Here is a 22,301-nt window from a genome sequence, read left to right on the forward strand (position 1 = left end):
CTTAAAAAACGCTGAGTAAGTTCATACGTTTTGACTTTCTGACTTCAGCTCCTTGGATATTTCATTATAATGCTTTGCTTTGTCTTCCCAAGCTGCCTTTTGAAATGTGTTCAGCTTCCTTAACTTCTTGATATCCTCTCTTTGTGTTCTAGTGCAGTATTCAGAGTCTGTTCTGAAATTCATCTTTGTCTTTTCTTCTTCCTCTGTCTGTGTAATGACCTTTGGGATATTCTTATATCCTCCCATAGCTCGTCTGGTCTTCACTCATTAATATTTAAGGAGATGATCTTTAAATTCTGGTGGAATAGACTAGAGGTCAAACTTTGATTTTTGTGGATTTAATTTTATTTTCTGTAGCTTCAGTTTGAACTTGCATATGAATAGTTGATGGTCTTTTCAATCGTCAGGACCTGGCCTAGTTTTCATAGCTGATGCTGAGCGTCACTCGTGATTTTTTCCCCACAGATGTAGTCAGTCTGATTACTGTGTATAGCATCAGATGAAGTCCATCTGTATAATCACTACTTGAGGTTCTTATTTGCAATCAATGAACAGATCCATTCTGTCTCTAGCCTCATTTCTGTCACCAAGTCCATACTTCCCAACTACTGATCCTTCTTTCTTGTTCCCAACTTTTGCATTCCAGTCACCCGTCATTATCAAAGCATCTTGGTTGCATGTTTGATCACTTTCCGACTGCAACAGTTAGTAGAGGTCATTAATTTCTTCTCTTTGTCCCTGGTTGTTGGTACATTTGTTTAGGTGATAGTGGTATTACTAGGTCTTCTTTGTATACATGTGGACATTATCCTGTCACTCATAACATTGTTTTCCAAGATCTAGAAATTTTTTTTAACGGTGAATGTGTCCATTTTTCCTCACCTTTTCATTTCTGGCATAGTAGATCATAAGATTTTCTGATTAACGTGCCCCAGCTCTCCATTAAGAAAACAAAGATTCTCATTACTGGGCCAATTGGAAACATCATGATACACAAAGAAAAAATTGAGATTGTTAATAATTGTAGCTTGCTTGGTTCCACAATAAACTCTCTTGGCATCAGCAATCAGGAAATTGAAAGATGAATTGCATTGGGAAATCTGTTAAGAACTTCTGTAGAATATTGAAGAGCAGTGATGTCAGTCTGGAGACTAAGGTTGCCTGATAATAGGCCATGGTTTTCCCAGTGACTAAGGATGATAGAAGAAGCATCGATGCCTTTGAGTTTTGGTGCTGGAGAAGAGGGTTGAACATACTGTGAACTGCCAAGAGAACAAGCATGTTTGTCCTAGAGATGGTAAATCCTTGGAGACAAGGATTTTGAAGCTCTAACATACTTTGGGCACATATCCACGAGGGACCAGTCCTTGGAGAAGGCCATCATGCTTGGAAGGGCAGAGGGACAGTGCAAGAGAGGAAGACTATGGATAAGATGGATTGACTCAGTGACTGAGGTAATGGGATTAGGTTGTTGGAGATGATAGTAGCTCAGGATAGAGCATGATTCAGAACTAGTGTGCATAGGGTTACTTTGAGTTACAGGTGACTTGGCAAACACATAAACCACCACAAGACATGATTAAAAAAGATCCTGTAAAGTTAATATTTTCTGATTGCTTTGTTACCATTAAACAATAGAAAGTTTTTAAAAAATTTGCAAATTATTTGATGTTTTTAATATTTTATTCATTTAATGAAAATATTAAATATTTTTTAATATACCATACATTTCAAAATATAGATTATATTCAGTATCTTATTAACATGTTGCCACAAATGACGGTAATACATCGAGAAAAAACAACAACAACATGTGTTTCTAAGCACGGTCATTAATTTAAAAGTGTGTGGCAATGTGTTAAGGACTTTATTGATTGTGAGAATGGAGAAATGAAAAATTAATGAATAAGAAAATATCCACTGTGCTACTTACTTGTGCATATTTTCTGAGTTGGTTAGTTTATTTTTGTATATGGTTGTGGAATATGAATCACTATGTTGTTTTGTGTTCTATTTTTTCCTTAGTATAGTGAATATTTTTCTATGCTGTTGCATAATCTTTGGATCCAACTCCCTCCCCCCATTCAACTTTTAAATTACTGTACTTGATCATTTTACAAATTATTGAGGAGCAGTGATGTCATTTTGAGGACTAATGCACTCTTGATCTATAAACCATTGTCTTTTCAATGGTTTTTACTTACTGTACATCTCAGTTACTTACTGTACATCTGAGAGTTGAATAATGAAAAAGGATGACAGAAGAACTGATGCTTTTGCGCTCTACTGTTGGAAAAGAGTACTGAATATCCTTAGGACTGCCAAAAGAACAGATAGGTCTTAGAAAAATTATGGCTACACTGCTCCTTGGAGGCAAAAATAATAAAGCTTCATCTCATATACTGTAAAAATGTTGTTAGAAGAGACTGTTTTTTGGGAACGGACATCATGCTTGGAAAGGTGGAAGGTCAGCAGAAGAGAGGAAGACTGTCAGCCTAATGGATTGACTGCAGCAATAGGCTCAGAGATTGTGAGGGTGGCGCAGGATAAAACAAGGTCCAGGTCTGTTCATAGGGTTATTAGGAATTGTACTTGACTCTACAGCACCCAACAAAAATAAGAATACTGTTTCATAGTTGAACCATCACAAATTATTTAATATGTTTCTAGATTACGTTGGCCTTGTGGACAGAAAGTTATGCTACCAAGCCGAAGGTGGGTGATTTTAATCTGCTGCCCTCAGGCCTGGTTTGAATTGTTTTTCTGTCAAACAATTTTTCCAGGTGGTATAGCACTGGTCTGTGCATTCTGTGCATTGCTGTACAGAGATTACTCGTGGTTGCTGTGATGCTGAACACTGTGACACTGATGTGCCAAATGTGATAATGGTTACTCCATGGACAGTGTTTGCTGGAGCTTCCTGATTAAAAGAAGCCTGGAAACAGGAGTGGTATCTACTTCTGAAATGGCTTACCTCTGCAAACTCTTATGTACAAACAGTGCTCAGACCTTTCGTTCATAGGGTCACTTTGAGTCATTGATGGTAACTCAACATCATATAACAACAACAGCAACAACAATTTTTTTTTAGGAGTGAGCCAATTACTTGAGGCTTTTGTTAAATATTTTACAGTTATTTTTCAGAAAGACTGAACCAGTTTACACTGCCATGATCAATTTTGTGCCCATGGCACTTATTATTGCTTGTTGTTGTTATATGCTCTTGAGTCCCTTGTGACTCATGGTGGTAACCCAAAGTATGACAGTTTTGAACTGTGCTCTATCTTTAGCCAATTTAATGGTCTCTAACACACTTACCCCCTACTTTTCTTGTCACTGAGTCAATTAATCTCATCCAAGGGCTTCCTCTTTTGTGTTGCCCTCCACCATTCCAAATATGTCTTTCTCTAAGGACTGGTCCCTTAATCATTGTCCAGCTGCATATCAAGTCTGATGCATATCAAATAATTGTGAAGGCCTTAGACTGGATCAGGCGTACAGTAGTCTCCAGACTGATATCTTTGCTCCTCAATTCTTCGGAGAGGTTCTTGACAGAAGATTTTCCCAGTATAGTTCTTATTTTTATTTCTTGACTGCTGTTACCAAGAGTGTTGATTGTGAAGCCAAGCAAACTGAAGCTGTTAACAATCTCAATCTTTTCTCCATATATTATGATGTTGCTAGTTGGCCCAGGGGTGGGAATCTTTGTTTTCTTGATGTTGAACTTCAGTCCATATTGAAAACTTCAGTCCTTGACTTTCTGCAGCAAATGCATCAGGTCCTCCTCCGTTTCCGCAAGCTAGGTAGGTTGTTGTATAATGCAGGTTGTTGATTAGTCTTCCTTCAATCTTGATGCCATATTCCTCCTCATAGTGTCCAGTCTCCTGGATAATCTGTTCTGCATATAGGTTGAAAAGGTATGGAGATAGGGTGCACCCCTGGTGTACACCTTTCCTGCTTTTGAACCATGGAGTGTTTTCCTTTCTTTGTTCTGATGATTGACTCCTGTTCCAAATACAGGTTTTACATAACCATTCTAGTTTACAGAACAATCTAGTGTTCTGAGATTCTCATTTTCATCAAGGTTAGCCACAACTTGTGATCCACACAAATGCCTTTGCATAGTCAATGACACAGATAGACATTAGACCCATTACTTTACAAAATTTCCCATTAAATAGGTCAAGATGAAACAGTTTCTAACATGCATCTTTATATGACAACTTGTGGGCTGAATAGATTTTATTACTAAATGATTTCATTACTAGTTGTAATTTCATCTATACCTTCTAGTCAGGTTATTTTTGGAATACCAAGTTTCATTTAACAGCTCTGTAAGAGCTTTTTTTTTTCTGTGATGTGTATTACTTTAATGTCAGTTTCTCTAGACATTTTTTTCAATTTATAATTTTATTTTTTTTCCTTTAATTTTAGTATAATACACACTTTGGTTATTTAGGAGTTCGTTTTCTACCTGTTTTTTTTCCCCATGTTTGATTTTATCTGCTTTTGTACTTTGCTATTCTTTTACACTGTATTATCAATTAGTCTCCTTATCCCCACATTAAAATATTTAGCAGTGTTCTTTTGTATGGTCAAGTTGGAGCTGAACTGAACATAACTGATTCTCCAGTAGGTAGGTGGCTTAGTGGTAAGGAGTTATGCTGTCAACTCAATTCAGTTTAAATTCAATAGCTTCTCCATGGGAGAAAGATGGGTAGTCTTGGTACTTTGTGATTAATTGCCTCTGAAAACTGTCTAGAGGGTCATCCATGAGTTATTTCTGTCTTCATACACAGCAAGATGTGTCATGGAGGAGACTGTCCATCTTTCTCCTGCAGATCCGCTGGTGCATTCAAACTGTGTACTGTTCAGTTGCTTGACAGCACAGCTCCTTACCAAAGAGCTTCCTCATAACATTAATTAGAATTGACTAATAAATTTTGTACAATGCCTAATGAAACCCTTATTGTACGTATATATATATTGCCTTTCCCTTTACCCAATTGACTATGTTTAAAATTTTTTTAATTTTAATACTTTAAATGAATGTTTACAGAGATTTTGGCCAACTTACTATTTCTGAATGATTTTATAATTTCTTAATTCTTTGACTCACTTAATTCTTTAGGATTTCCTTGACACAGAAAGCAGTCCTGTTATATAGTGCTAGTTAGAAGAAAGATGGTTGTTTTTTCGCCCTTACAATTTTTAGCCTCTGAAAAAGAGACTGGTCATTCATAAGTCAGCAGTATGTGAGTGAGTAAGACATAGAATAAGTAAATAACAGCCTTCCTCCTCTGTCTCCTTTTCTGTGTTGTTTGTACCATCCAGGTAGAACTTACAGCTGACCCTCCATTGTTTACAGAGGCTATAAATCATACAGGAGGAGATTATTTTTTTCTTTAGTCATACGCATTTTATTTCAGGTTCTGTTGAGAATAACTCTTAATTTTTAAATTTTTTTTAAAAAACAGCTTTAAAGTGGAACTTCTTCATTTTAGAACATAAAAGTGCAGCTGCAATTTAATTGCATACAGGACTCAAATGCTAACCTCTTAAATTTGCTTATTATTAAGACATCTGAGGAAATTAGTTTGAAAACTATTTTTAAATCATAAAATAGTATCTAATTTTGTGCAGAAATGAAATTTTAACAAACAAAGTTTATGGCAGTTCCTTTTAGTATTTTCTGAGGATTAAAAAAAAATACAAGTAGAATAACCTTATTAAATTCCTTTAGAGAAAGTATTAAAGTGGTTATAATGTAATTTTAGTTTATTTCATACCTTGAGTACAGTTGAAAATTCCCCTTACCTGAATTTCATACTGATTGTTTTTTGTTTTCTATATTATAATATAAAATGTTAAGATGTGTTTTCATAGTAATTTAATGCTGACAGTGAAGCAAATAATAAATAGTATTTTTATCATGTTATGTGTATTACTATAGCATTTAGTTTCATATTCATTTGTAAGTATATGAATTTATGATTTTATATATTTGTTTTAGTTTTATATATTTTAGTATTTTTAAATGGTCTTGATCATCTGTTTTTCTTTTTTAATGAGAATACTATGCAAAATATAAATGTTGAAACTACCAGATTCAGTTGAAAATTGGAAAGTTCAAATTAAGAGATTGAGTCAATTGAATGTATTAGCTCCAATTGTACTTTTTAAAGCCTTTTTAGGAGTGTGTGTGCTAGAGGCAAAGCAAAAATTTCTCTGTGTATGTGTGTGTGTAAATTTTTCTACCTCCTTTGAAAAATAGTATCTTCAGAGCAGTAAGGTTTATAACTACAGTGTGCTTGAGGGAAGATGAGTGGGGCTTGTCCAGATACTCCCTGAAAGGTAAAATTATTCCCCCCACATCTGGGGTGCTGTCACTTAAACTTATTTGCTCATACATAAACCTTTTTTACATAGCACTGGTCATGAAATGGCTCAATTAATACTTTAGGAGATACTTAAATAGCAACTTATTTTGCTCAAGCTATTAATCAATTGTTGAGAATGAAAGGTGGAAATAAATTAATAATACAGTATTTCTTTAAAAATGAAAATTTACGGCAGACTAAGATGTTTCCCTGATTCATTGTCCTTCAAGAATGCAGGATTAAAAGGAATTCTGGCGGCCTAGTGGCAAGAAGCTGCGCTGTAATCCTGAAGGCGCATGGTTTGAATCCACCAGATGCTCTCCTGAAGAAGGAGGTGGCAGTCTCCTCCTATGCCAGTTCGATCACATTCGACAGTACACAACAAGGAAAAAGAAAAGAATGCAGATTTTAGATTACTACTCAAAATAACTGTTGTTATTTTTACAGATTGCTCAAAATAGGCCAGCTTTACTGACCTAGTAAATGAGGAGTTGTGCTGCTAACCTAAAGGCAGAAAACTCAAATTCAACAGTTGCTCCATGTAATAATGATGGACAGTCTTCTCCTGTACAGTTCACAGCCTTTGAAACTCATTGAAAGGTCAACTGCACATTGGTTCCAACTTGATTGTAATGAATTGGGTCAGTTGTTGATTATTAAGAATGAAGAAATGATTTTAAATTTATGCCTGAGGAATTTAGGAGTCTGTTTAGAATTGCTTCTGTCTAAGCTATTTTTTTTTAAATAAGAAAAGGTGCTCTATTTGAAATTTTCTTTACTATAATAATAGTAATAATTTGGACAAAAACCACTTTGGTCTGTCTCTGTATACACAATTTATGCATTAGACTACCCAACTCCCTTATAAACTGTAAAATATATATAGATTAGTATTACTGTACACTGAGGGAAGGCCTTTAACTGTCTTTTATCAAATTGCTTAACTAATTTGGTATTATCCTATGTGATTTGATAGAGTAATTCTAATCATTGCTAATCCTGTGGAATAAATGAAGTGGAAAATGTACTTGAACCAATATAGCTAGAGTGTGTTACATAGGTCAAGTTTCAAAATTACTGAATATAGATTATAACAGGCTACCGGTTTGAAAATGGGAGCTAAATTAAGTGTAACTCAAAATTCCACATAATATATTTTAAGTACTTAAATAATTTCTAGGATTCTGAACTTTAATAGTACTGCTCTGTTCCAGTGACTTATTTATCTGTACAAACAAGACCAAGAATTCTAAAGATGACTTGAAAATTAAATGATATCCTGACTGAGTCAAGATTGATAAATTAATATAGTTGTTTAAAACAGGGACACCATTTTAAAGTTAATGAACTAATACTTCTTGATGGAGCCAAACAAAATTACTCTGAAAGTATTTGTAGCATAACACTCAGTAAAGATTTTGTTTACCTTTTTTTTATTATTAAAAAACCCAAAAACTTGGTAAAGGTGCATCACTTACAGTGTTCATCCTAGAATCAAGTGTTCCCTGAAACATTTGTGATTTCCCCCAATTCTCCCCCCAAAAAAGGATTTTAATTATGTAGAATATTTATCATCTATGAAATGTAAACTACAGTTCTGTAAACTTGGCACTCAAACAGAGAAATAGGTGCCATAAAATGATTAAGTGCTGGCATGTGTACACCTGCTGTTAGGAAATAAACTTCCCATATGTTGCAGTTTGGCAGACATGCATCTTAAAGTGTATTGAATGAAATTGCTGCTGCACTCTTTACTTTTTTGAAAAATACAATTTTCTTTGTGCCTCACTTTTGCTTTTGTTAGAAGAATAAATGTATTTTTATAGTCAGATACACTCAAATTTAATTGATTGTACTCTTAAGAGTGCATGAATTGATCCAATTGAAATACTAATTTGACCCTTAACATCAAAGAAGAAACAAAATCTGTCTCGTTTGAAACATTTAATAGCTTATTTTATAAAATCTTGAGCCTGAGACACATTTATATTCACATTTTATCACGTCAAAATAAATTTCCCCAATATATATATTAATAAAAGCAATTAAAATGAGTATCTCAATTGTCTTTAAGGAGTAAATACTTAAATGACAACAGCATTGGTGAAGCATTTGAACTTTAGAAATGCATTTGTGGAATAAATCAGATTGCATGGAAAATAATTTTAAAACTATAATAACAAGGTCAAACTTTTCCTTTGCAAAATGAAAATATTTCCTTAGAATTGATTGCAGTGTTTCATTCACATTTAATTGTCTTAACATAAAATTAAATCTAAAATGAAGGACCTTTTGAAAGCCTCCAATTTTTGAAGTAGAATTTACATGGAAAATAGAAATATATTTTGTTGACCCATGTAATAAGAGTTGGACCATTGATGTATGCATGCTTGTTATTGCATGTTAATACACAAAATTCCCTTACACATTGGAAATGGATTTTTTGAGATACCTTCTTGTTATATAATGTTTTCAAAATTTCCCTCTTCAGAAATTAAAAAAATATTTTTTTTAATTCCTTCATGTGATGAATTTTAACTAAAACTTGTTCTAGCCATGTAGTCGGTTTTAACTATACATGCTTTTAGTAATATTTACAGATTGCATGTTTGGGGGGAAAAGTTTATCTTTTCTAGTGTAATTTACGGTGCCGATACCTGCCTGCCTTTTCTTTTGCTGCATTGGCACAGGCATTGTGCTTATTTTGTTGTAAATGGTTCCAGTATTTTATCAGTTCACTAGGCTGGAACTGATGAGAGGTAATTAGGTGACTGTATTTACAGCTTGAATAAGAAACTCGCCAGTGATTGAACACAAATTCATTGGGAGGGGGTACAGGATCAATTCTTAGCTTGGCAAGACAGATCCCCACATACACATCTTCTAAGTGCAAACGACGGATACTTAAAGAAACTTTAAATATCTTTTCTGCCAGATCTCCAGAAAAAACATAACCAGTTCCTGAACAGAAGACAGGGTAGCGCTCACTTGGATAGAGGTCTGGTGGCATGTACCACTTGCTATCTCTGTTTCGATTGGGTGCATATCCTCTCATTAAATAACCAGTAAAATAGTTATGTCTGGGAGGAAGATCTGGCTTCAGTAGCTTATGTATTAAATACTCAGTGTTGACAAACATATCACTGTCAGTTTTCATAACATACGGACTGTGCGGACAGTATGTTGCAACCCAGTTCATGCCCATTAGTGTTTTAATGGTCAAATTATAATATGTATCTAAGTATTCCTGTTGAATTATATCATGATATTGTCTACTTTCTTCTAGTATTGCTCGTTGAAGATAGCCATTAAGCTTAATACTTATTCCCAACAAAAAAATTCTTGTGATTTGTATACCAGGTGCAAGACTTTCATTGCCCCAAGTTTGCCGAATAGCTCTTCTGGCTTCTATTTGCCCAGGTTCTGCAGCTATGAGTAGTATTAGAAAAGGGCTTTTCTCGTGGCATTTTTCAGGTTCATTGATAATGTATTTGAAATGATAAGAATTTGGATGTCCAGTACCTTTTTCATTATAAATACTTCCATTGGCACTAAGCGTATTCTCCAACCCTGTAACTCCTTGTGACTGGTCTGTGTTGTTGGAGTTAGTGACTGTTTGAGGTCTCAATGTATGAGGGACTGTTTCTTTCCAAATGTTTCGTAGGGAACTGAGGTTTGTCTCACTTTTTGTAGAGCGAAATCCTCGGAATGTGTATGTCACAGGATTTTCTTTGAATCCAGCTTTGCCTGGCAGCCAGTCATGATGATTGAAAAATAAAAACATAGCAAAAAGAAACACTAGAGAAAGTACTCCAATAAGATGGGTACGGAACAGAGATCTTTTGGTATTCCAGGTCATCTTTGCAAAGCAGCAGTATCTTCTCCTCCACTGAAGCATGTTGTAAATATCCAAAAATGGAATGTGAGATAATGGCTGAAAATGTTATTTTCTTTTCCTGAATCAGTATTGTTCTTTGGTAACCATTTTCTAATTCTTTCACGTTGTGTCCCTCGCAGTCATTCTACAAAGATGAAACATAAAAATTTATAAAATACCAAATATTTTAAAATTCCAATGAAGTTTCATTAAGCTGTGAAGATATAGTAACCCAGAAATGAAGCTTATAATTTTTCATTTTCTTAATAAAATTACTAACGTGTAGAAAAAGAAAACTTTCTGACAAAAGGAACACTGAAAAAAAATTATGAGTTAATTTTCTTTTACTTATTTTATTGCTCAGTAGCTCTGGCCATTTGTACTTCGACTTGAGATTTAAAAGTTATATGCACATGTAAGAGAAAACTATTCATAGATTCTTTAAAGATGCCATGTAAAAAAAGCCTTGAGAACAGATGGAAAATTTAATGGCATTAATTAAAATTGATTTGACATAACATTAGTGGGATGGTGCACAGTCAGTGGCCTTTTTTTGTAAAATGGTCATGTATCAGTTGTGGGACAGAAGGTGCAAGGTTGATTATGGCAGAATTCTGTTAGTCACAGTACACCACTTGGCATGTTTCCATTGGCCCCTACTGTGTTGAAAAAGTCAATGAGAAGATGCACCTGTCAAAATTAATTTTCAGGGTCCAGTAACTTCAGTGCAGGAGTTTTAGACAGGAATAAATGATGAGTACTTTTAAGGATTCTTTTCTAATTTTAATCTTACACTTAAAATATGAGATATTCAGAGGTTCCTTCCTTTAATGTAAGATTCATTTTAAAATACAACAAGCAGTTCTCTTTAATTATCTAGGGCTCTGACAGAGCACTGTCATTTGTCTTAGGTGAACAGAGAACTACTTTGAACAATCTTTTTTCCAGTTTCTCTACAATATGTTGCAAGTAACTACTATTATATCTAGTAACTAAAATTTTGGACAATATTTTTCATATGTACATGTAGACAACTTGTTTGCTAGAGCTTTTGATTGCACATCACTTAGTGTACCTTAGATTTTCAAGAGATGATTGTGCTGTTTGAGAAGTTAGTGATAGCAGCTAACTAGTATGTTATCTTTGAACAAGGTGTTTCAACCTATTATTTAAACTTTTAAAAATTATTTCGTATTTGTTCTTAGTGTTTTCCCTCAATCAAAGTGTTAGGGCTGGGATGTGAGTGAGAAGCTTACCCCAAACAAATTATTTTGGGAAAGAACCAGTAAAATATAAATTGTACTTTTCAACTTGTTACTATAAAAATGATTTTTCTTTAAGCAATACTATATAGCCAGTAATAAAAAAATCATATAGGAATGTTTATTTAAAATTAAGCATATGCGTACCTGTGTTTTGTAGCCTTTGTATTTAAAGATGAATGGTTAGTAAGAGATTTGCATAACTTCTATGTGAAATTTAACTAGTTTAAGAAAATTGTGTCACTGTGGATAGTCATATAATTAAATAATTATAGCAGAAAAGCATATGTATAATGTTACATATTTTGAAGCTCCTGATTTTAAAAATTTTAGGTCTGTATGAATGAAACTATTACTATTCTGGTAACAGCCACTAGGAGGAGCAAGTGGGTGGGAATTTGAACAAATTTCTAAACTGTAATAGTATAGGCATCAGTATTTGATGATTTCTAATTTCTGAAATGACATTGTTTCAGATATAAAAAAATTTAAGATTTATAATTGGCTATTTAGAGCTTGAGATTTTGAAAAACAAATTTCTTTATTAGCATTTTTATTTACATAAATTTAATTTCACAACATTAGAATGAAGACCAAAGCTATTGATTATACCTGTAAAATGTAGTAGTTTTACTATCAGCTAAGTTGAAGTAATAGAGATGAATGTCCTGATTTTGAGACTCACTTTTTTCTTTTCTTACTTGTAAATAATGACTTTCTGTTTAAACAAGGAAAACTATTTTTAAGTATTTATTTTCAAAAGAGCTACTTCGTAGAGAATATTGATATACCCTCACCATCATCCTCCGCAGGTTAATAGAAATAAGGTTCAGAGAAAGAAAGAGAGAGAGACTGTGTGTGTGTGTGTGTGTGTGTGTGTGTGTGTGTGTGAGAGTGTGTGAATTTAAACATGTCAAAGCTAAGTTTATCAGCTTTCTGTTACTATAATCCTTGGAATCTGATTTAAGTTCAGTTATTCTTTTTAATGTGTAAATGTGTTAGTTTAAGGAACATTAAATATGAGAAATATTTCAATGTTTCAATAAAGGAATGAATGGATGAAGATAAGGTCAACATAGCAGTAGCTCCAGAATATTTCAGTGTTACGGGAAGCCAATTATTGTATATTGTAACCTAGTATAAATGCATAGGTTTTGTTCCTAATGTAATTTTTCTTCTTATTGCTAGTGATATCACCATCCATCTTAACTATTACAATGTTGTTAGTTTGTAAATGTCAGGACGCCAAGACTTTTCTATACCTATTTTTTAATCTCCTATTGATAAAAGAAATGTATTGGTCCATCTTTTCAAAGTTTTCAAAATGTTTCAGGCACTTAGCACTTTTCAGTTAATAAGGAAGTAAAAGTAAAGTAGCTATTTTGTACTAAAAAATGAAATTATTCTCAGTTCCTGTTGTATTTCAAGTCTTGAAAATGAGTACAAGACAAGATTAAAATATTTGTAGCTTGCCAGAATAGTTTTGGGATTTTATATTTACAGGATAATAATATTCAAAGTTATTTATCTGTGTCATGGTGATAATTTCAGGTTATTAATATGTATTTAGTTATGTTTTGACATTCATGAGTAGAATGCTACTGTAAAAATGTGATTCACTTGTTTGGTGTACTCATACAATCACTTTTTATCACTTTTAACAGTATTGTTATCTTTTAAGATTAAAAATAGGCTTTTGAGATATTTAGCTTATAAAAAAAATGTCTAGCTGGTGACTTTAACATTGAAAGGTAAAAAGCACTAAGAGGGACTTAAGAATCTAAAACTTGTGAAAATACTGTCTATTTCTTAGAGTAATTCTGTATTTCTTAGAATAAGTATTCATGATTTATGCATGAGAGTAGGTCATATATACTAGTAATATAATTTAATAGACTTGTTTAATTTTAACCATTAATTTAGGAATGGAATGGAATGGAATGGTTATATGTGTCAGTAAAAATACTCCCAATTGCTATTACTAAAGCAGTAAGATATTGAGTGATTGTGTGGACTGAGGAAAACAAACTAGGTTAAGATTTGTAAAAATTTTAGAGTTTTGTGTTCTTTTTTTCTGTTCTGACTGATTGTTGTTATAATACTTTATTAAATTTATCACTGCTAACACATAGAGTGATTTGTAGTTTGTTACTACTTATTGTTACTTGGAAATATTGTAGCTACATTAATATCTAATTTTTGACCTTGTATTTCTCTTTACTGATATTTGTATAAAACAGTATTTTCATATTACGATTTTTACATTTCAGCTTTTAAATTATCAGTAGGAACCATTTAGATTTGACTGTTTATGCTACTTAATAGCACACTACTTCAGGTAGGAAATTTTAGCAGCTCTTGATATCTCTTTGTTTAAAGTTGTGTTCATGGACACTATACTGACATGCGAATCTGCTCGGGTGGTGAACAGGGAATAAACTCAAACTGCTTTATTCAATGCTATATTATTGCTTTCCTGTCTGTATTCTGCTAGCTAGATGAGACTTAAAATTTGTTGATACTTCTTGTAGGCTTTTTTCATTATCTTCTTTATTTAGGTGGGTAGATATTGGAAGGAAAATTTTGCTACTAAATAATGGCTATAAATATTGCGCTTAAAAATTAAAAAGGTCATTGGAGAAATGCTATGAATATTAAAATAACCTTTGATACTATTTAATGCAATTTCATGGCATTGTCTTTTGATAGCCATTTTAAAGAGAGTGTTTTAATTTACTAGATAAGAATTTAGTTTGACCCAATTTGGTAAGGGGTTGCTGTGTTTCCTTTAGAGGGTTACAGAATTTTTTTAAGTTTTAATTTCTTAGAGATCCTTTAAGCTCCTCTTGTTACTATTTGTCTGCCCCCACCCCCACCCCATACATTTGTAACCCAGAGTGATTTCAAGCTACACATTTAACTGAATATAATAGCTTGTCTTCTAAATAATGACAAATTTTAAAGGATATCTTTAGAAAGCCTTTCTTAGTTTCAAGTACAGTGAATTATATGAACTTGTTTATGAGCTGTTAGTATTAGGGCTATTAAAAAAAGGTAACAGAGGTTTAAGTGACTATCACACATAGGTTTCAACTTACCTTCCTTGGTCAGGCCATTTATGGTGAGAGGATTATGCCCACTGAAAATACTTTTGGCACGCCATCACTTCAGCAAAAAAAGATGCTATCGAACATGAGCACATCCCCCAACAGTCTGCCTCCTGCGATTGCTTTTCACAGTATCCAAAGTGTCCATCTGTCCGCTTGTCTTGGAGTTATCCTCCTTGTTCATATAGGTCCTAGTCTGGAGAGGTTTTTCCTTTCTTTCATTTTTCCTTTCTTTAAACAAAAGAGCTGTAGTCCGTTCTGTGTGGAGCACTGTCGACTCTTCCCGTCAGTTGATGCATTGAAGCTTTTTACATCTGCTGTTTTCCAGGCTGGACAATGCAGTGCTGTATTCTCTTCTTAGTATCCATATTTCTAGTAATAACACTGAGCTGTAATGTAAAACGGCCAGAGCTAGAATGTAGTTCTTCGATTGTATTGGAAAAGGATAGGTTTTACCTCTCGTCTTTTAGAGTTGCCTAGCAGCTGCAGGAAGGATTTCTGAGCAGTTTTTCTGGGGTTTTAGTCTATAATTTGAAATCCACGGCTCCTCAGCTGCTGCACAGGCAGGCAGCAGTTTAAATGTGGGCTTGACAGATGCTCTCTTCTGACAGAGCAGAATTTAACGTCACTGCTTGGCTGAATCCCACGTGATTGTTTGCATTCATTTTGACTAAAAACCTAAGGTAGGGAGAAGCTTAGAGATTTTGTATCTGTGTGATAAATTATATATAGTCTTCACAAGTGTAATGATGAGTGAAATAATATAAAAATGGGATGATTATGAAATGAATGGTTGTGATTTAATTTTACCAGTTTCCTTCCTTTTATAAACACAGGCTTTCTAAATGTTTTCAACGTTTGGTGTTGATTTTTATAGTTTTAAAAAATTGTTAATTTGTAAGGCAAAAATAAGACAACTTTAAGTACATTAGAGACAGTGTGTGTGTGTGTCTTTGTAAGAACTTGAGATCTTTTTAACCCTTTCAGTATACAGTTCTCTTTGAAGCATTTTTTTTCTTTTCTCAAATCCTATTTATTTAAAAACAGTCTAAGACTCAGACCATTTATTTTGATCTGTACCCTAATCCCTCATTCCTAACATACCTTTTGTTCCTTCCATCTATCTCCCCATTGCCGAGTTGATAACAGTTTGCGTCTGGATTGCTTTAGTGATAATGTAATTTGAAACAGACCACTTTTTGTGCTTCTGTGTAGAGTTTTAGTGTTCTTAAAGGCAGCAAAACTTGATTTGTAATCACTTTTTAATGTTAACATTTGAAAAAATGATTTTTTCCTTTCCTTTACAAATTTTCCAAATACATATATGATAGAATCCAACAAAATATAATAGATACAACATACTTATAAAGGATCTTCCAGGTGGATAATGAGGTTTTACTAATTATATTTCCTTATCCTAATATTTGAAGATCGTTTAATGATTTTCTAACACACAGACTTTGCAGGAAGTATTAGATACTTGCTGTAAAAGAGGACTCTCTGTGGGTAGTCTCCTAGGTATCTGTGTGCTTTGGAACCTGCTTCTTTCTCTCTTTTCTTTAAACTTGGGCAAGTATCTTTTTGTTACTGTTTTTAGTAGCCTTAATTATCAGGGGTTTTCATCCCTCTGACACACCGAGCACACTGAGTCCTAGAAATTGTAGCTTTGGAACTTAAGCTAGTATATTCTTTTTGTCATACATAGTATTCATCTTGCCTGTCTCTTTTGTAGTTTCTATTCTTTATGATGAATATAGGTTTAAAATTTCAATTTTTGTCATTAGGATTTTGGGTTTAGCTGATATAACTGGCTCTGTTACTTTAGGAATTCACCTGACTATTTTAGAATATACAAATACACAAAAGTAGCATATATCACTTTCCTAGAAATACTGGAAAGAACATCTAAATGTTTCTTGCTTCATCTAAAATGTAGCAAGAGTTTTTGTTTTGCTGAGTGTGAAGGGTAATACTAAAACATTTGTTTCTTAGCATTTAGTCTTTATATCCACCATACTGATTACTTACTATTCTTCAGTCTGTGTTTAAAACTGACTGATTTCTTTTAAATATTTCCCATCCCCCTTTTAACAATTTTATTATTCTAAAAGAGAAGGGAATCAAGAACTTAGACTTGTTTATTAATTAGCCCAAATGTTAGCTAATTAGTGATGAAAGAGGCCAAGCTGAAATTGAACAGGGTGGTCTTAATCCTTAGTTTTAACTATTATACTGCACAGCACTGCTGTTGATAACATTGACATTTTGTAGGATGGGCATAGCATTTCAAGAATGAAGGTTTCCGAATGAATGCTTTTATTTTCAGTTTCCTCAAGAAATACAGACTGAACAAATACCATTTACTACCTTTTGCAGCTAGGTACAGTTTATTAAATGCTAGAGAATCAAAGATGAGTTTAATACAGTTCCAGAATTTATTATGAATTTTAACTATTAAGAGAGGCTTCATCAGCAACCTGTTATGTAGTGGTTCCTCCCAATATTGGGCTGAACCCGTGGGTTCCCATTGTGCCATTGTCTCGGCTGTGCTTCCTACAAGGTGTGTGTATATACAGCAAAAGAGATTCTTAAGAATTGTACTAAAATATGCCCATCTGTTTAACTGGTACTTTCTTTAAAGCTTTAGGTACATCTACAGCCTGCTAAACTGGTTAAGAATTTATGTAAGTACAGAAAATTGGGTATATATGAGATGAAAGTTTCCTTAGTGACTTCTTCTAGCAACCTGCATATTTCCAGCTAAGAGAAATTTTTTTATTTTTTTTTTTTAAATTATGACAGGCAAGCTTGTAGAAGTTCTTCTGTTAGTCTAGTTTCTTTTAATATAAGGATTCTCAGGTTCACCTAACTCAGTAAATGTGACAGGTCTCTTTTTCACACTCAGCAAAACTGGCAGCTGTTTTGTAATGTTTTATAGTTATAAATGCCTTTTAATTTTTACTTACATAGGCTTACTTTTTAATACTATGTATGTCCTTGATGTATAAGATTATTATCAGATTGGTCCTAGTTGATTTTAGGGTCTAGACATGTCTGGAATTGTTAAGCAGTTAGAGTTTAAAGATAGGATTTGCAGTGCCTCTGAATTCATAGTTTATATTGAATATACATGGAACTAATGGTTTCTGAATGATTGTCCATGGAACCATTTAATGATTCATTCATGGAACTGATGGTTTTTGAATGATTGTTACATGATAAGCCAAATATAGATCGTCTGCTCAAGGAGCTTACTATCTAAATAGTAAGTGTAAGACATTTCTTAGAACTAGTATATAAGTTCAACTACACATCCTTGGTAAAAAGTGTTAAAAGACAGGGATTTGGGTTTGGAAATGACACTTTGATCAGGACAGGTAATTTTTTTTATTCAGTGAGAATAAGCGTATATTAAGAAGTGACTCTCCATTCCTTTGTGTGTATCCTATTAAGTTGAACCCTAAAATAAAAGTTTTCACAGAATCTTTCTGACTCATGTTGATACCATATGTTTCAGGATATAACTTTCTATAGAATTTTTAATGATTATATCTGTTGGACATGTAACCCTGTTACAGAGCATATTTTTTCCCCAGGTAGACATTTATTGCTGTAAGCTCCCCTCTGAATATTTTTCTTTTTTTATTGATTTGCATACAAAGTTCATATACATTTGTGTTACACTGTATTCTTCATTGACATTGTGTTTCATACAGTCATTTCCATGCATTATGTTTTCTAAAATTAATCACCATTGGACCTTGCACACCATTACATTGTCTTTTCACGTTCCTACCAGATCCTTCCCATTTCCTTCACCCCATTCTTCCACCCACCAAATTGTGCAACCCTGTGGTTTTGCCCCCTACCTGTCCCCTTCTGCTTCCACTGCTTTCTCTCTTGGGTCCCACCCCTTTTCCTCTTGGGTCCCCATATATGTTGTATGAGCTATCTTATTGTTGCACTAGTGGTATTATACAATGTTTGTCCTTATGAGACTGAGTTACTTCACTCAGCTGAATACTCTCCAGTTTCTCTCAAGTTGTCAGAAATGATGAAGATGGCACAGGGATAGGACAGGGTTCAGATCTGTTGTTCATAGGGTCACTGTAAGTCAACTTCGTGTCATATAACAAGAAGCTTGTTGGGTATCACTTTCAGTTCAAGTAGTAATAAAGATCAATATGAGCCTTGGCGACGGAGGAGAACTGGAGGTGGCGGTGTTGGCGGGAAGATGTAAGTTGGAGGAATCCGATCCCATCCGCGCTTCGCGAGCCATTCACCTGTCTTGGCGGGAGGTATCCTGGAGCCAGGCTGCTTCTCAGCCCCCAATGGTGGTCGCGGCCTGGTGGAACGAGCTGCTTCTCTTTGGCGTAAATTGCAATCGATTAGGGATCGTTTCTCAGACTCAAGTTAGAAGTGAGAGTTCAGATCAGTGAGGCCACCATTGCTGCTTTGAACACCCCAGAAGGAAGGGGAGAATGGATTTGTCAGGAGTGAAAAAGGAAGAGCTTGCTAGGAGTCAAAGAGAATAATAAAAGGTCCAGCACTAGGGTTCCTTCTCCAACCAAGCGCAAAGACCGCTCTGACGAGAAGTCCAAGGACCGCTCTAAAGACAAGGGGGCCACCAAGGAGTCCAGTGAGAAGGACCGTGGCCGGGACAAGACCCGGAAGAGACGGAGTGCATCCAGTGGCAGCAGCAGCACCAGGTCTCGTTCCAGCTCTACCTCTAGCTCAGGCTCCACCTCTAGCACCGGCTCTAGCAGTGGCTCCAGCTCATCCTCAGCATCCAGCCGCTCTGGGAGCTCCAGCACGTCCCGCAGCTCCAGCTCCAGCAGCTCCTCCGGCTCGCCAAGCCCGTCGCAGACATGACAACAGGCGGCGCTCCCACTCCAAATCCAAACCTCCCAAAAGAGATGAAAAGGAACGGAAGAGGCGGAGTCCTTCCCCAAAGCCTACCAAAGTGCATATTGGCAGACTAACCCGGAATGTGACCAAGGATCACATCATGGAGATCTTCTCCACCTATGGGAAAATTAAGATGATTGACATGCCTGTGGAGAGGATGCACCCCCACCTGTCTAAAGGCTACGCCTATGTGGAATTTGAGAATCCGGATGAGGCCAAGAAGGCACTAAAACACATGGATGGGGGACAGATTGATTGCCAGGAGATCACTGCCACAGCTGTGCTGGCACCCTGGCCCAGGCCGCCCCCCCGACGATTCAGCCCACCCAGGAGGATGCTTCCACCTCCCCCCATGTGGCGACGGTCACCCCCAAGGATGAGGAGACGGTCTCGCTCTCCTCGACGTAGGTCCCCTGTACGCCAGCGCTCCCGGTCCCCTGGCCGCCGCCACCGGAGCCGCTCCAGCTCCAACTCCTCCCGATAAAGCCGGGCTACGGAAGCCCCTCGCCCCCATAACTTAATGTCCCGTCCCAGCATGTTCTGTCACTCTTCCAGCCAAAGGAGGACGGAGAAGAAAGGGACTTCCTTGCCCAGGGGCAGGCTTCTTAAATAGCAGTTGAGACTGTTCCTCTGAGCCTGGCTGCAGACGAGGTATCATCAATTCCAGAGTTTGTCCATAGCAGGGCCAATGGTGTGCAGGGAAGTTTGTGACCCAACTTGAGGGCATAGCCTGCCTTTCCATAAACAGTCTGGTGACCTGGTTGAGACTCTTCAAGATAGACCATGCACATTTGTGTCACCGGTCTTGTCAGGCCTGCTCTTGTGTGTGTGTTTGTGTGTCCCCCAATGACTTGGTCACTACCGTGCAGTGGAGCCCTTGCCCCATCATGGATGTGAGAAGTTCCCCCTACATGGTTTGGCCCCTACACAGCTTGTCCCCCTTCTCTCTGAAATCAATGGAGAGGCCAGCTCTGGGACACCTGGACACCTATCACTGAGGAGGTCTTCAGATCAACCACTCGTCTGCTTTTGTACAGTCAGAGCTATAACATTTCTGTTTGGAGTTTTGTAACTGTAGTGTTTAGGTACTGTTGTGTTTGTACCTTATTGTGTAGACTGGAAGGATTTTATTGAATAAACTAGGATTAGAATGCAAAAAAAAAAAAAGATCAATATGAAGAATTTTTTAGATAAGAGATAACCTGAGTTTATTAAGTTTGTGACGTCCCCTGGTTAGCAGCTTTGATGAAAATATTTTTAGGTGCCTTATTTATTACTTCCTGCACCCCAGCCCATTTTTAGGAGTATACTAGTGAAGAATTTATAAACTCAGGTAGATCTAATATATTGAAACTTCACATAGAATAACAGTTACTAAAATATAAATAATAGAAAGTATTACTTGTTTTAATAGCTATGGTAGATGATTAAATGATCCAAGAAGTATTAAAAGAAGATGGAAAGAATATACTGAGTCACTGTATCGAAAGGGGTTGGCAGACACAGAAGAATTTCATGAAACAACATAGGAGCAAGAGCCTATGGTGATGAACGAAGAAGTTCAAGTTGCTTTGAAGGAAATAGCAAAAATTAAGGCCCCAAGAATAGATGGCATACCAAGTGATATATTTCAGCTAATAGATGCTGCCCTGGACGTGCTCACCAAGTTGTGCCAAGAAATCTGGAGAACAACCATTTGGCCAACTGATTGGAAGAGATCTGTATTTATTCCCATCCCAAAGAAGGGTGACCCAGCAGAGTGTGGAAACTATAGAATAATATCATTGATTTCACATGCAAGCAAGATGCTACTGAAGATTATCCAAAATGACTGGAACAGCACATCAGCAGAGAATTGCCAGAAGCCCAGACTGGGTTTAAAAGGGGCCGTGGTACTAGGGATATTGTAGCTAATGTTAGATGGATCTTAGCTGAAAACAGGGAATACCAGAGGAATGTCTATCTGTGTTTCATTGACTATGCAAAGGCGTTTGACTGTGTGGATCATAACAAACTGTGACCTGATCATGCTAATACGAAACCTATACTTGGCCCAAGAGGCAGTCGTCAGAACAGAGCAAGGAAACACTGCATGGTTCAAAATTGGGAAGGGCACCAGGGATGTGTCCTGTCTCCATACCTTTTCAACCTGAGGAGAAATGTGGGGTCAAGATTGGTGGAAGATCTAGCAACAATCTGCGTTATGCAGATGACGCAACCCTGCTTGTTGAAACTGAGGAGGACTTGAAGCGCTTGCTGGTCAAGGACTGCAGTCTCCAATATGGATTGAGGCTCAATGTCAAGAAGACAAAGATTCTCACCGCTGGACCAATTGGCAGCATCAGGATGGATGGTGAAGAGATTGAGATAGTTCACAGCTTTAGTTTGCTTGGCTCCACAGTCAACAGTCTTGGCACCAGCAGCCAGGAAATTAAAAGGCGCATTGCTATGGGAAAGTCTGCTGTTAGGGACCTCTCCAAAGTACTGAAGAGCAATGGTGTCTTTCTGGAGACTAAAAGTTCGTCTGATACAAAGGCCATGGTCTTTGCACTCACTTGTTATGCATCAGAGAGTTGGACAGTGACAAAGGAGGATAGATGGAGAGCTAGGAAAACAAACAGATTCATCCTGGGAAGGTTTAAACCGGGCTGCTCCTTGAAGGCAAGGGTTCTGTGGCTCTGTCTAACTTGCTTTGGACATGTTGTAAGGAGGGAGCGGTCCTTGGAGAGGGACATCATATTTGGGGTGGGGGGGTGGAGGGAACAGC

At 36.0% G+C, this 22,301-nt stretch overlaps 2 protein-coding genes and 1 pseudogene across 2 annotated transcripts in view; 2 read left to right on the top strand and 1 right to left on the bottom strand.

Moving 5' to 3' along the window:
• The window catches only part of CDC73 (cell division cycle 73), a 157,789-nt gene that overhangs the window by 72,733 nt on the left and 62,755 nt on the right, over positions 1-22,301 (top strand). The window lies entirely within an intron of this gene.
• B3GALT2 (UDP-Gal:betaGlcNAc beta 1,3-galactosyltransferase, polypeptide 2) lies at positions 9,013-14,926 on the bottom strand. Its single transcript, XM_006889522.1, has 2 exons — positions 14,618-14,926; positions 9,013-10,402 (listed from the first exon to the last, which is right to left on the bottom strand). Exon 2 carries the CDS (start codon positions 10,276-10,278, stop codon positions 9,013-9,015), a length of 1,266 nt encoding a protein of 421 aa, XP_006889584.1. The 5' UTR covers positions 10,279-10,402; positions 14,618-14,926.
• On the top strand, positions 19,108-20,018 carry LOC102869189 (annotated as a pseudogene).

This window comes from Elephantulus edwardii, unplaced genomic scaffold, assembly GCF_000299155.1.
Source record: "Elephantulus edwardii isolate Elephantulus edwardi_28Jun2011 unplaced genomic scaffold, EleEdw1.0 scaffold00078, whole genome shotgun sequence".
Lineage (NCBI taxonomy): Eukaryota > Metazoa > Chordata > Mammalia > Macroscelidea > Macroscelididae > Elephantulus > Elephantulus edwardii.

What these genes read in the sequence shown, in the direction of transcription:
- B3GALT2 (XM_006889522.1), bottom strand. Translation starts at nt 10,278, where the DNA reads ATGCTTCAGTGGAGGAGAAGATACTGCTGCTTTGCAAAGATGACCTGG.